At 34.5% G+C, this 15,730-nt stretch overlaps 1 protein-coding gene across 3 annotated transcripts in view; it reads right to left on the bottom strand.

The window, feature by feature from the left end:
* LOC139503511 (uncharacterized) overlaps positions 1 to 15,730 on the bottom strand; it is a 103,467-nt gene that overhangs the window by 21,715 nt on the left and 66,022 nt on the right. Inside the window, exon 2 of one of the 3 annotated variants that reach the window (XM_071293300.1) lies at positions 13,137 to 13,316. The exons of the other annotated variants lie outside the window; for them this stretch is intronic. Coding sequence (XP_071149401.1) covers positions 13,137 to 13,236 — 100 coding nt within the window. The 5' untranslated portion in view covers positions 13,237 to 13,316. The remainder of the gene's footprint in view (positions 1 to 13,136; positions 13,317 to 15,730) is intronic. 3 annotated transcript variants of the gene reach the window in all.

The following is a 15,730-nucleotide window of genomic DNA, read 5'->3' as shown; positions in this document are numbered from 1 at the left end:
TCTGAGTAACCGGTTAGGAAAAAGTGTACGATTTGACAACACTAGTTATAAGCCAAAAACTGCATTTTACCCCTATGTTCTATGTTTAGCTATGGCAGCCATCTTGGTTGTTTTGCCGGGTCACTGGACAAATTTTTTAAACAAGATACTCCAATGATGATTGTGGCCAAGTTTGGTTAAATTTTGCCCAGTAGTTTCAGAGGAGAAGATTTTTGTAAAAGATAACTAAGATTTACGAAAAATGGTTAAACATTGACTATAAAGGTCAATAACTCCTAAAGGGGTCAACTGACCATTTTGGTCCTGTTGACTTATTTGTAAATCTTACTTTGCTGAACATTATTGCTGTTTACAGTTTATCTCTATCTATAATAATATTCAAGATAATAACCAAAAACAGCAAAAATTCCCTAAATTCGTTTTGTTTATTCTGTGTTTGTATCATATATAGTGTTAAATATACATAGGCAGCCAAATTTATGTTCGTAGGCTACTCGTACCCGCATCCAGTTTTATAATTTCATGTCATTTGATCTGTGTCATTGGATCGGGAATTAAATGTGAAATAAACAAAATCAGAATATAACTGATCATTTTCGTTTATCTTTCACGTTTCATTCCCAATCATATGACAGTTTATTATAAAATCGGTTGCAGGTACGCGTCAACGCATGTCGGTACACACAGATACTGCCTATATTTATTAAAAGCGCTGAGGTTAAATCATCAGGTTTTGATTGGTTTAAAGCAGTTACATGGTGACCCCTTACCGTAGGCGTAGGGGGTTAGCAAATTTCATATGGGGTCATGTCTACTGTTAATATTGATGTCATCTATTAATGTTATTGTGTTTCATTGTTTATTTTCCTACAAAAAGCAGCAGAAAAGGTCAAGCGTCGATAAATTTGTTATACAGTTTGTTACTGACCCCCTACGGACCATAGAGGGTAATTAAAATCAATAGGGAATTCGTCCTCTGTCCTCACCCCTATGAATTTTACTTACCCTCTATGGATCCTTGCGGGGTCAGTAGCGAACCATTTAACATATAATAACAACTAGAACACACCCACGAAAGCGCGCGCACATACAGCATGTAAACTGTTGTAGGATGAATTTTTGTAAAAGATATTATGACTGGAGAATTTCATATAAGGTATCAAAAGCCCTCTCCCTTTTTTCAAAGTCCGTTATGTGTTTCTTTTCTGTTAAGTTCAATTATTTTACTTGTTTCTGGCCTTAAACCACAATTATTCTTCCCCTTTGCAACAATGCATTTTTTGGTAAAAGTCAAATTAAATCAAAAATTTGCACCGCTTCAAACATGAAATAAATGAAACTGCTTATAGACCATTATTATTCTAATAAAATGTGTTTCTAGGACAATCCATTAGTGCTTTTCCTTTTGAGAGCCCTATTAACATGCCAATGGTAGGATTTGAATCTCGTATAAATTACTAAGGCTCATTTAAGGGGTAGTCTCAGTGGCCCTGATCCAGAAACCCGGGCTTAAAAACATGAAATCCCGAGGTGCGTATTTTAACGAAATTCATGTCTCGACATTGATATCCCGAAAATAAAATAAAAATGTTCCCGCATCCCGTAAAGATCAATTCCAGAAATCCTGAGCTTAAAAACAAGTAAATAAGTCCTGCCTTCCTCTAATCTCTACCCTACTTTCATTTTGGCCAAATCACTACTTTCACTTTCAACATTAAACTTTTATGGGAATTATGTTTTCTAGTCTGTTCTTCCGTTCGTTCGTTCGTCTGTCCTTCTGTCCGGCTTCAGGTTAAAGTTTTCACTTTTAACAATAAATTTGTATGCCCCATTAATGGGAACTATGTTTTCTAGTCTGTTCGTCCGTTTGTTCGTCCGTCCGTCTGTCCCGCTTCAGGTTAATGTTTTTGTCCAGGTAGTTTTTGATGAAGTTGAAGTCCAACCAACTTGAAACTTAGTAAATATGTTCCCTATGATATGATTTTTTCTAATTTTAATGCCAAATTAGAGATTTTACCCCATTTTACGGTCAACTAATAAAACATAGTAAATTATAGTGCCAATGTGGCATCCGTATACTATGGACACATTCTTGTTTCCACAAGTTAAAAACTTTTACTTATTTCAATATATATGCAACTATTATGACCTCTTATATAGTAAATATTTCAGAAAAAGTAGACATAATACAGAGAGTCTCTGTATATTATAGTAGTATAATCGTAGTTTACAGGTGGATAAACGCGAAAACATAACTGTCTCTAAGGAGGTATAATAGTTGTGGTTTTTGCGATCTAAAACCCATGATATGGTGAACGCTCTGATTGGCTTGTTTATTTTTCATTTTTGTAATCTATCATACGATTGGTTGTTCTTGTGCATGTTTAACCAGAAGTTTTATCTAAACAATATCCGGACATCTATTTTGTCGTTTTTCTCCCAAAATAACTCAATCTGATTAATCATAAGAATGGATGACAAATGCGACTATGCATGTTACCTAAAGAACACAGAGGCATTATGATTCTTTTATTGTGGAAGGAAGAGAAGCGAAACACAAAATGAGGTCTTCTCGTTTAAGTAGATAACCTTAGCCGCATTTGGCACAACTTTTTGGAATTTTGGGTCCTCAATGCTCTTCAACTTTGTATTTGTTTGGCTTTCAATTTTTTTTGATCTGAGCGTCACTGATGAGTCTTATGTAGACGAAACGCGCGTCTGGCGTATAAAATTATAATCCTGGTACTTTTGATAACTATTAATAGTATAGATACTTCTGACATTTTTGTAAGAATCTTAATCAGAGCTATTTCAAAAACATGGTAAACATGATAATAAAACAAGAATGTGTCAAAAGTACATGGATGCCCCACTCGCACTATCCTTTACCATTTTCCATGGACCGTGAAATTGGGTAATAATCTAATTTGGCATTAAAATTTGAAAGATTATACTATAGGGAACATATGTACTAAGTTTCAAGTTGATTGGACTTCAATTTTATCAAAAACTACCTTGACCAAAAACTTTAACCTGAAACTCCCACTTTCATTTTCTATGTTTAGTGGACTTTGAAATTGGGGTCAAAAGTTTAATTTGGCCTAAAATTAGTAAGATCATATCATAAGCAACAAGTGTACTAAGTTTCAAGTTGATTGGACTTCAGCTTCATCAAAAACTACCTTGACCAAAAACTTTAACCTGAAACTCCCACTTTCATTTTCTATGTTCAGTGGACCGTGAAATTGGGGTCAAAAGTCTAATCTGGCTTAAAAATTAAAAAGATCACATCATAAGCAACAAGTTTACTAAGTTTCAAGTTGATTGGACTTCAGCTTCATCAAAAACTACCTTGACCAAAAACTTTAACCTGAAACTCAAACTTTCATTTTCTATGTTCAGTGGACCGTGAAATTGGGATCAAAAGTTTAATATAGCTTAAAATTAGACAGATCATATCATAAGCAACAAGTGTACTAAGTTTCAAGTTGATTGGACTTCAGCTTCATCAAAAACTACCTTGACCAAAAACTTTAACCTGAAACTCCCACTTTCATTTTCTATGTTCAGTGGACTGTGAAATTGGGGACAAACGTTTAATTTGGCTTAAAATTAGAAAGATCATATCATAAGCAACAAGTGTACTAAGTTTCAAGTTGATTGGACTTCAGCTTCATCAAAAACTACCTTGACCAAAAACTTTAACCTGAAACTCCCACTTTCATTTTCTATGTTCAGTGGACTGTGAAATTGGGGACAAAAATTTAATTTGGCTTAAAATTAGAAAGATCATATCATAAGCAACAAGTGTACTTAGTTTCAAGTTGATTGGACTTCAGCTTCATCAAAACCTACCTTGACCAAAAACGTTAACCTGAAACTCCCACTTTCATTTTCTATGTTCAGTAGACAGTGAAATTGGGGTCAAAAGTTTAATTTGGCTTACAATTAGAAAGATCATATCATAAGCAACAAGTGTACTAAGTTTCAAGTTGATTGGACTTCAGCTTCATCAAAACCTACCCTGACCAAAAACTTTAACCTGAAACTCCCACTTTCATTTTCTATGTTCAGTGGACAGTGAAATTGGGGTCAAAAGTTTAATTTGGCCTAAAATTAGAAAGATCATATCATAAGCAACAAGTGTACTAAGTTTCAAGTTGATTGGACTTCAGCTTCATCAAAAACTACCTTGACCAAAAACTTTAACCTGAAGCTCCCACTTTCATTTTCTATGTTCAGTGGACCGTGAAATTGGGGTCAAAAGTCTAATTTGGCTTAAAAATTAAAAAAAGATCATATCATAAGCAACAAGTTTACTAAGTTTCAAGTTGATTGGACTTCAGCTTCATCGAAAACTACCTTGACGAAAAACTTTAACCTGAAACTCCCACTCTCATTTTCTATGTTCAGTGGACGGTGAAATTGGGGTCAAAAGTCTAATATAGCTTAAAATTAGAAAGACTATATCATAAGCAACAAGTGTACTAAGTTTCAAGTTGATTGGACTTCAGCTTCATCAAAAACTACCTTGACCAAAAACTTTAACCTGAAACTCCTCCCACTTTCATTTTCTATGTTCAGTGGACTGTGAAATTGGGGACAAAAGTTTAATTTGGCCTAAAATTAGACAGATCATATCATAAGCAACAAGTGTACTAAGTTTCAAGTTGATTGGACTTCAGCTTCATCAAAAACTACCTTGACCAAAAACTTTAACCTGAAACTCCAACTTTCATTTTCTATGTTCAGTGGACCGTGAAATTGGGGTCAAAAGTTTAATATAGCTTAAAATTAGACAGATCATATCATAAGCAACAAGTGTACTAAGTTTCAAGTTGATTGGACTTCAGCTTCATCAAAAACTACCTTGACCAAAAACTTTAACCTGAAACTCCCACTTTCATTTTCTATGTTCAGTGGACTGTGAAATTGGGGACAAAAGTTTAATTTGGCTTAAAATTAGAAAGATCATATCATAAGCAACAAGTGTACTAAGTTTCAAGTTGATTGGACTTCAGCTTCATCAAAAACTACCTTGACCAAAAACTTTAACCTGAAACTCCCACTTTCATTTTCTATGTTCAGTGGACTGTGAAATTGGGGACAAAAGTTTAATTTGGCTTAAAAATAGAAAGATCATATCATAAGCAACAAGTGTACTTAGTTTCAAGTTGATTGGACTTCAGCTTCATCAAAACCTACCTTGACCAAAAACGTTAACCTGAAACTCCCACTTTCATTTTCTATGTTCAGTGGACAGTGAAATTGGGGTCAAAAGTTTAATTTGGCTTAAAATTAGAAAGATCATATCATAAGCAACAAGTGTACTAAGTTTCAAGTTGATTGGACTTCAGCTTCATCAAAACCTACCCTGACCAAAAACTTTAACCTGAAACTCCCACTTTCATTTTCTATGTTCAGTGGACAGTGAAATTGGGGTCAAAAGTTTAATTTGGCTTAAAATTAGAAAGATCATATCATAAGCAACAAGTGTACTAAAAGAGGGACGAAAGATACCAAAGGGACAGTCAAACTCATAAATCTAAAACAAACTGACAACGCCATGGCCAAAAATAAAAAAGACAAACAGAAAAACAATAGTACACACGACACAACATAGAAAACTAAAGAATAAACAACACGAACCCCACCAAAAACTAGGGGTGATCTCAGGTGCTCCGGAAGGGTAAGCAGATCCTGCTCCACATGTGGCACCCGTCGTGTTGCTTAAGTGATTACAAATCCGGTAAATAGTCTAATTCGGTAGGTCATATTCATGAAAGGGAAGGGGATTGTAGTTACGACGTAAGGAACATATCCGATATCATTTGTGAAACGGTTATTCCATAACGGTCAACCAACTCGTGATGGCGTCCGTAAAATTTACGAAGGGATGATTTCAACTTTACCACTTGGAACTCTTGGTTTAATAGCTTCCTTGTGAGCAGCAAACCTCTATCAAGAAAATCATGATAGGAAATGCAAGCACGGGAATATCGTATCAATTGGGAGATATATACCCCGTATGCAGGTGCTGCTGGAATGTTGCTACTTAGAAATGGAAAGTTCACAATTGGAAAGCTGAAATCATCTCTTTTGTCGTAAAGTTTTGTTTTCAACCGACCCTCATTGTCAATTTCTAGATGTAAGTCAAGATATGAAGCCGACTTAACTGTATCTGTAGTATCCTTTATCTCTAGTTCGATTGGATAGATGCGTTCCACATAGTCACCAAATTTTGAATTGTTTAGTGAAAGAACAATTTCAAGTTGATTGGACTTCAGCTTCATCAAAAACTACCTTGACCAAAAACTTTAACCTGAAGCTCCCACTTTCATTTTCTATGTTCAGTGGACCGTGAAATTGGGGTCAAAAGTCTAATTTGGCTTAAAAATTAAAAAAAGATCATATCATAAGCAACCAGTTTACTAAGTTTCATGTTGATTGGACTTCAGCTTCATCGAAAACTACCTTGACGAAAAACTTTAACCTGAAACTCCCACTCTCATTTTCTATGTTCAGTGGACGGTGAAATTGGGGTCAAAAGTCTAATATAGCTTAAAATTAGAAAGACTATATCATAAGCAACAAGTGTACTAAGTTTCAAGTTGATTGGACTTCAGCTTCATCAAAAACTACCTTGACCAAAAACTTTAACCTGAAACTCCTCCCACTTTCATTTTCTATGTTCAGTGGACTGTGAAATTGGGGACAAAAGTTTAATTTGGCCTAAAATTAGAAAGATCATATCATAAGCAACAAGTGTACTAAGTTTCAAGTTGATTGGACTTCAGCTTCATCAAAAACTACCTTGACCAAAAACTTTAACTTGAAACTCCCGCTTTCATTTTCTATGTTCAGTGGACGGTTAAATTGGGGTCAAAAGTCTAATATGGCTTAAAATTAGAAAGATCATATCATAAGCAACAAGTGTACTAAATTTCAAGTTGATTGGACTTCAGCTTCATCAAAAACTACCTTGACCAAAAACTTTAACCTGCAACTCCCACTTTCATTTTCTATGTTCAGTGGACCGTGAAATTGGGGTCAAAAGTCTAATTTGGCTTAAAAATTAAAAAAAGATCATATCATAAGCAACAAGTTTACTAAGTTTCAAGTTGATTGGACTTCAGCTTCATCGAAAACTACCTTGACGACAAACTTTAACCTGAAACTCCCACTCTCATTTTCTATGTTCAGTGGACGGTGAAATTGGGGTCAAAAGTCTAATATAGCTTAAAATTAGAAAGACTATATCATAAGCAACAAGTGTACTAAGTTTCAAGTTGATTGGACTTCAGCTTCATCAAAAACTACCTTGACCAAAAACTTCAACCTGAAACTCCTCCCACTTTCATTTTCTATGTTCAGTGGACTGTGAAATTGGGGACAAAAGTTTAATTTGGCCTAAAATTAGACAGATCATATCATAAGCAACAAGTGTACTAAGTTTCAAGTTGATTGGACTTCAGCTTCATCAAAAACTACCTTGACCAAAAACTTTAACCTGAAACTCCAACTTTCATTTTCTATGTTCAGTGGACCGTGAAATTGGGGTCAAAAGTTTAATATAGCTTAAAATTAGACAGATCATATCATAAGCAACAAGTGTACTAAGTTTCAAGTTGATTGGACTTCAGCTTCATCAAAAACTACCTTGACCAAAAACTTTAACCTGAAACTCCCACTTTCATTTTCTATGTTCAGTGGACTGTGAAATTGGGGACAAAAGTTTAATTTGGCTTAAAATTAGAAAGATCATATCATAAGCAACAAGTGTACTAAGTTTCAAGTTGATTGGACTTCAGCTTCATCAAAAACTACCTTGACCAAAAACTTTAACCTGAAACTCCAACTTTCATTTTCTATGTTCAGTGGACTGTGAAATTGGGGACAAAAGTTTAATTTGGCTTAAAATTAGAAAGATCATATCATAAGCAACAAGTGTACTTAGTTTCAAGTTGATTGGACTTCAGCTTCATCAAAACCTACCTTGACCAAAAACGTTAACCTGAAACTCCCACTTTCATTTTCTATGTTCAGTGGACAGTGAAATTGGGGTCAAAAGTTTAATTTGGCTTAAAATTAGAAAGATCATATCATAAGCAACAAGTGTACTAAGTTTCAAGTTGATTGGACTTCAGCTTCATCAAAACCTACCCTGACCAAAAACTTTAACCTGAAACTCCCACTTTCATTTTCTATGTTCAGTGGACAGTGAAATTGGGGTCAAAAGTTTAATTTGGCTTAAAATTAGAAAGATCATATCATAAGCAACAAGTGTACTAAAAGAGGGACGAAAGATACCAAAGGGACAGTCAAACTCATAAATCTAAAACAAACTGACAACGCCATGGCCAAAAATAAAAAAATACAAACAGAAAAACAATAGTACACACGACACAACATAGAAAACTAAAGAATAAACAACACGAACCCCACCAAAAACTAGGGGTGATCTCAGGTGCTCCGGAAGGGTAAGCAGATCCTGCTCCACATGTGGCACCCGTCGTGTTGCTTAAGTGATTACAAATCCGGTAAATAGTCTAATTCGGTAGGTCATATTCATGAAAGGGAAGGGGATTGTAGTTACGACGTAAGGAACATATCCGATATCATTTGTGAAACGGTTATTCCATAACGGTCAACCAACTCGTGATGGCGTCCGTAAAATTTACGAAGGGATGATTTCAACTTTACCACTTGGAACTCTTGGTTTAATAGCTTCCTTGTGAGCAGCAAACCTCTATCAAGAAAATCATGATAGGAAATGCAAGCACGGGAATATCGTATCAATTGGGAGATATATACCCCGTATGCAGGTGCTGCTGGAATGTTGCTACTTAGAAATGGAAAGTTCACAATTGGAAAGCTGAAATCATCTCTTTTGTCGTAAAGTTTTGTTTTCAACCGACCCTCATTGTCAATTTCTAGATGTAAGTCAAGATATGAAGCCGACTTAACTGTATCTGTAGTATCCTTTATCTCTAGTTCGATTGGATAGATGCGTTCCACATAGTCACCAAATTTTGAATTGTTTAGTGAAAGAACAATTTCAAGTTGATTGGACTTCAGCTTCATCAAAAACTACCTTGACCAAAAACTTTAACCTGAAGCTCCCACTTTCATTTTCTATGTTCAGTGGACCGTGAAATTGGGGTCAAAAGTCTAATTTGGCTTAAAAATTAAAAAAAGATCATATCATAAGCAACCAGTTTACTAAGTTTCAAGTTGATTGGACTTCAGCTTCATCGAAAACTACCTTGACGAAAAACTTTAACCTGAAACTCCCACTCTCATTTTCTATGTTCAGTGGACGGTGAAATTGGGGTCAAAAGTCTAATATAGCTTAAAATTAGAAAGACTATATCATAAGCAACAAGTGTACTAAGTTTCAAGTTGATTGGACTTCAGCTTCATCAAAAACTACCTTGACCAAAAACTTTAACCTGAAACTCCTCCCACTTTCATTTTCTATGTTCAGTGGACTGTGAAATTGGGGACAAAAGTTTAATTTGGCCTAAAATTAGAAAGATCATATCATAAGCAACAAGTGTACTAAGTTTCAAGTTGATTGGACTTCAGCTTCATCAAAAACTACCTTGACCAAAAACTTTAACTTGAAACTCCCGCTTTCATTTTCTATGTTCAGTGGACGGTTAAATTGGGGTCAAAAGTCTAATATGGCTTAAAATTAGAAAGATCATATCATAAGCAACAAGTGTACTAAATTTCAAGTTGATTGGACTTCAGCTTCATCAAAAACTACCTTGACCAAAAACTTTAACCTGCAACTCCCACTTTCATTTTCTATGTTCAGTGGACCGTGAAATTGGGGTCAAAAGTCTAATTTGGCTTAAAAATTAAAAAAAGATCATATCATAAGCAACAAGTTTACTAAGTTTCAAGTTGATTGGACTTCAGCTTCATCGAAAACTACCTTGACGACAAACTTTAACCTGAAACTCCCACTCTCATTTTCTATGTTCAGTGGACGGTGAAATTGGGGTCAAAAGTCTAATATAGCTTAAAATTAGAAAGACTATATCATAAGCAACAAGTGTACTAAGTTTCAAGTTGATTGGACTTCAGCTTCATCAAAAACTACCTTGACCAAAAACTTCAACCTGAAACTCCTCCCACTTTCATTTTCTATGTTCAGTGGACTGTGAAATTGGGGACAAAAGTTTAATTTGGCCTAAAATTAGACAGATCATATCATAAGCAACAAGTGTACTAAGTTTCAAGTTGATTGGACTTCAGCTTCATCAAAAACTACCTTGACCAAAAACTTTAACCTGAAACTCCAACTTTCATTTTCTATGTTCAGTGGACCGTGAAATTGGGGTCAAAAGTTTAATATAGCTTAAAATTAGACAGATCATATCATAAGCAACAAGTGTACTAAGTTTCAAGTTGATTGGACTTCAGCTTCATCAAAAACTACCTTGACCAAAAACTTTAACCTGAAACTCCCACTTTCATTTTCTATGTTCAGTGGACTGTGAAATTGGGGACAAAAGTTTAATTTGGCTTAAAATTAGAAAGATCATATCATAAGCAACAAGTGTACTAAGTTTCAAGTTGATTGGACTTCAGCTTCATCAAAAACTACCTTGACCAAAAACTTTAACCTGAAACTCCCACTTTCATTTTCTATGTTCAGTGGACTGTGAAATTGGGGACAAAAGTTTAATTTGGCTTAAAATTAGAAAGATCATATCATAAGCAACAAGTGTACTTAGTTTCAAGTTGATTGGACTTCAGCTTCATCAAAACCTACCTTGACCAAAAACGTTAACCTGAAACTCCCACTTTCATTTTCTATGTTCAGTGGACAGTGAAATTGGGGTCAAAAGTTTAATTTGGCTTAAAATTAGAAAGATCATATCATAAGCAACAAGTGTACTAAGTTTCAAGTTGATTGGACTTCAGCTTCATCAAAACCTACCCTGACCAAAAACTTTAACCTGAAACTCCCACTTTCATTTTCTATGTTCAGTGGACAGTGAAATTGGGGTCAAAAGTTTAATTTGGCTTAAAATTAGAAAGATCATATCATAAGCAACAAGTGTACTAAAAGAGGGACGAAAGATACCAAAGGGACAGTCAAACTCATAAATCTAAAACAAACTGACAACGCCATGGCCAAAAATAAAAAAATACAAACAGAAAAACAATAGTACACACGACACAACATAGAAAACTAAAGAATAAACAACACGAACCCCACCAAAAACTAGGGGTGATCTCAGGTGCTCCGGAAGGGTAAGCAGATCCTGCTCCACATGTGGCACCCGTCGTGTTGCTTAAGTGATTACAAATCCGGTAAATAGTCTAATTCGGTAGGTCATATTCATGAAAGGGAAGGGGATTGTAGTTACGACGTAAGGAACATATCCGATATCATTTGTGAAACGGTTATTCCATAACGGTCAACCAACTCGTGATGGCGTCCGTTAAATTTACGAAGGGATGATTTCAACTTTACCACTTGGAACTCTTGGTTTAATAGCTTCCTTGTGAGCAGCAAACCTCTATCAAGAAAATCATGATAGGAAATGCAAGCACGGGAATATCGTATCAATTGGGAGATATATACCCCGTATGCAGGTGCTGCTGGAATGTTGCTACTTAGAAATGGAAAGTTCACAATTGGAAAGCTGAAATCATCTCTTTTGTCGTAAAGTTTTGTTTTCAACCGACCCTCATTGTCAATTTCTAGATGTAAGTCAAGATATGAAGCCGACTTAACTGTATCTGTAGTATCCTTTATCTCTAGTTCGATTGGATAGATGCGTTCCACATAGTCACCAAAATTTTGAATTGTTTAGTGAAAGAACAATTTCAAGTTGATTGGACTTCAGCTTCATCAAAAACTACCTTGACCAAAAACTTTAACCTGAAGCTCCCACTTTCATTTTCTATGTTCAGTGGACCGTGAAATTGGGGTCAAAAGTCTAATTTGGCTTAAAAATTAAAAAAAGATCATATCATAAGCAACCAGTTTACTAAGTTTCAAGTTGATTGGACTTCAGCTTCATCGAAAACTACCTTGACGAAAAACTTTAACCTGAAACTCCCACTCTCATTTTCTATGTTCAGTGGACGGTGAAATTGGGGTCAAAAGTCTAATATAGCTTAAAATTAGAAAGACTATATCATAAGCAACAAGTGTACTAAGTTTCAAGTTGATTGGACTTCAGCTTCATCAAAAACTACCTTGACCAAAAAACTTTAACCTGAAACTCCTCCCACTTTCATTTTCTATGTTCAGTGGACTGTGAAATTGGGGACAAAAGTTTAATTTGGCCTAAAATTAGAAAGATCATATCATAAGCAACAAGTGTACTAAGTTTCAAGTTGATTGGACTTCAGCTTCATCAAAAACTACCTTGACCAAAAACTTTAACTTGAAACTCCCGCTTTCATTTTCTATGTTCAGTGGACGGTTAAATTGGGGTCAAAAGTCTAATATGGCTTAAAAAATAGAAAGATCATATCATAAGCAACAAGTGTACTAAGTTTCAAGTTGATTGGACTTCAGCTTCATCAAAAACTACCTTGACCAAAAACTTTAACCTGCAACTCCCACTTTCATTTTCTATGTTCAGTGGACCGTGAAATTGGGGTCAAACGTCTAATTTGGCTTTAAAATTAAAAAGATCATATCATAAGCAACAAGTGTACAAAGTTTCAAGCTGATTGGACATCAGCTTCATCGAAAACTACCTTGACTAAAAACTTTAACCTGAACAGACAGATGAACGAACGGAAGCACAGACGGACAGACGAAGGGAGCCACAGACCAGAAAACATAATGCCCCTCTACTATCGTAGGTGGGGCATAATATCGTAGGTGGGGCATAAAAACATGACTGAATTAGATTGAACAATTATGAAAATCAGAATAAAATGTACTGGTAACACAAAATCTGATCAATACCTGTTCTTGGTACTTTTTTCTGTATTTCTTCTACTATGTCTATATATGAGGTGGCATTGTTCTTTTTGATGGCCTGTGTTCCATTGGTTCAGTCATTTTTTTATTCTTATTCTGACCAGTACATTAACCTAATTTTGCATTTTAACTCAATTAATTAATTAGATAACATTAAATATATTTTGTATACCTGTAGTTCTTGGTATTTTTTTCTGTATCTCTTCTACTTGTGTCTGCAAATCAGGTGGTATCATCCGTTTTAGTGGTCTATCTTCTGCTGGTTCAGTCATTGTGTTTAGAAAATCTACTCTTCACTTCTCATTGTTTAAACAGTCAGTCTTAATACTGTTGAGCTATTTATTGACAGTAACTGTAAAAATATAAGTAAAAACAATATATGTATAAGTCATTCCAAAATAATTGTCATCAAAATATATCTAATTTATCGCAAATGAAATTAACCATGTTAAAAATGTGTGTTGAGGTTTGTACCTAACCATTTACTAACCAATGTACGTGTTGTAACCAAAAACTGATTGACTAAAAAAAATCCATCATTTTCCTACCTATAAATAAAATCATCATAGATACCAGGACTAAATTTAGTATATACGCCAGACGCACGTTTCGTCTACAAAAGACTCATCATTGACGCTCGAATCCAAAAAGAAAACAAGTGTAAAAACCAATTTTACAATTTTACAGCAATACCATAAATACCTAAAATGATGTAACTTATATTTAATATGCATGAGCTTTTAATTTTGCCATTTGATTATAGGGACTTTCTTCTTGAAGTTTTCTCCAAGTTCAGTATTTTTGTAATTTTACTTTTTTCTTTACCTGGCAAATTGAACGATACAATTTTCTCGGTATACATTGTATACGCCAACATACATGTCAATATATTTGATTTGATTTGATTTACATGTTTGTGTTTGTCATGTATCTGGTCAAATAAAATAGAATTAAAGGAGAAGGTCAGGTAAGACCCCTTTTTGGCCCCAACATATAGCAGTGTACAAAATTGTTAAAATGTAAAGTTTTAGTTATTTATTGGAAAGTAGAATGCTTCTGCTACCTAAATAAGGACTGTTTGAGACAATATAATGCACATATATTATCGGGTACTAGCATCATTAAGTCATGCTAAATTACTGAAATCTTCACCAGTCAGAGATATAACTCTATAGGGTTATTACAGAAAATAACTTGCATATGTTACAAGCTTTGTGTGTTATTAACGATACTTTCATGAGTTGTCTATTCTTGATTCCTTAAATTTTCTAAATCTGTAATAACGTATGTTTGTTATTTGTAAAAATAGTTTAATCTATAGAAGGCTCTGTGGAACTCTTGAGACTTTGCGCAGAAACTAAATGCATATATATATGTAGGACTCTAAAGTGCGATGGTATTCTAAAGTGCGATGGTCACTCTAAAGTGCGATGGTCTACGCTAAAGTACGATGGTGTCTCACGCCAAAGTGCGATGGTTGTTTATTTGCTAAGGTAAGATGGTATATCACGTTTAAATGCAATGGAACAATAGGGCTATTAGGGTAATGTTCGGGGGCGTTAAAAAAAGGTTAAGAACATTCAATTTAAAAAAGTCCTGTGCAAAATCTAGTATATTAAGGTATACCATATGGGCAGGAATTCGCTTATTAAATTTTAGGGTCAATAGTGTTTATCCATTAAAAAAATAAAGAAATCATGCAAATATGGAGAATAAACATTGTTTAAATATCAAAGTTGGTTAATCTTTCTTGCCACATGAAAAAAATATGGATCCAGTTAAAAAAAATAACAAGAAATCAGCACTTGTTATGTGCCGGCAGTGGAAAACTTTATACAAAAAGTGTGACATTTCTGCAGTGGCAAAACCCCAAGTTATATTTAGAATATGCCTGAAAAATTGTCCTACTGTAATACATGTAGTTGAAAATCAACTGCAAAATGATCGGTCTATCGATTAGAAAACCCAATTTGACAGAATCTGATTATTGCTGCAAATAGAATACGTTTGAAAATGGACAAGTGCATGTAACTTTTCGCGTCAACAAATGTTACATGCACCTTTTCACTAGCTGATTAGCTTTGGAAACAAGGTATTGGTCCAGATTTTGCAAGTTTCTCGTCAATTTCAGATGTTTGCCGTTACAAACTCATTTGCTACTGTTGACAGACGGACACACAATAGCATAGACGGACTTCTTTATACCTTTATATTTCCCGTATAGAAATTATTCCATCTAGTTTGTGAACTCATTAAATCTGAATATTTAAGATATAAAGAAATTAAAATTATAGGTATAATATATGAATTAAAGTTTTTGATTCTAAAACGTTATACATCTATCATGAAATACAATCCCTGTCATTACTCCCTCACATGACGATGTTTTGAATACACGAGACAGTAAATATAAAATACAAAAGGTTTTTAATTCATAAATTAATTTAGAAATTTTCTGTTGAAAACTATAAAGTAAGATTTTAGGTCTGTTTTCCCTATATTTAACCTATTTGCACTCATTTTCAGAGGTCAAAAAATCTCATAGATGCCCGGTGACCCCCAAATTTTATTTCAATTTTATAAAATAGAGTCATCAAGCTTTACAATATGAAATAATGAGCAACTTCTGTCATTTATTTTGCTCTGAAAATTCAATCAAAGAGATGTTATGTCAGTTTTCCCTATATTTAACCTATTTGCACTCATTTTCAGAGGTAAAAAAATCTCTTGGATGGCTGGTGACCCCCAAATTTTACTCCAATTTTA

The sequence above is a fragment of the Mytilus edulis genome, chromosome 14, assembly GCF_963676685.1.
Source record: "Mytilus edulis chromosome 14, xbMytEdul2.2, whole genome shotgun sequence".
Lineage (NCBI taxonomy): Eukaryota > Metazoa > Mollusca > Bivalvia > Mytilida > Mytilidae > Mytilus > Mytilus edulis.
Note: the sequence above shows the minus strand (reverse complement) of the source record. Positions and strands in the feature narration are given on the sequence as shown.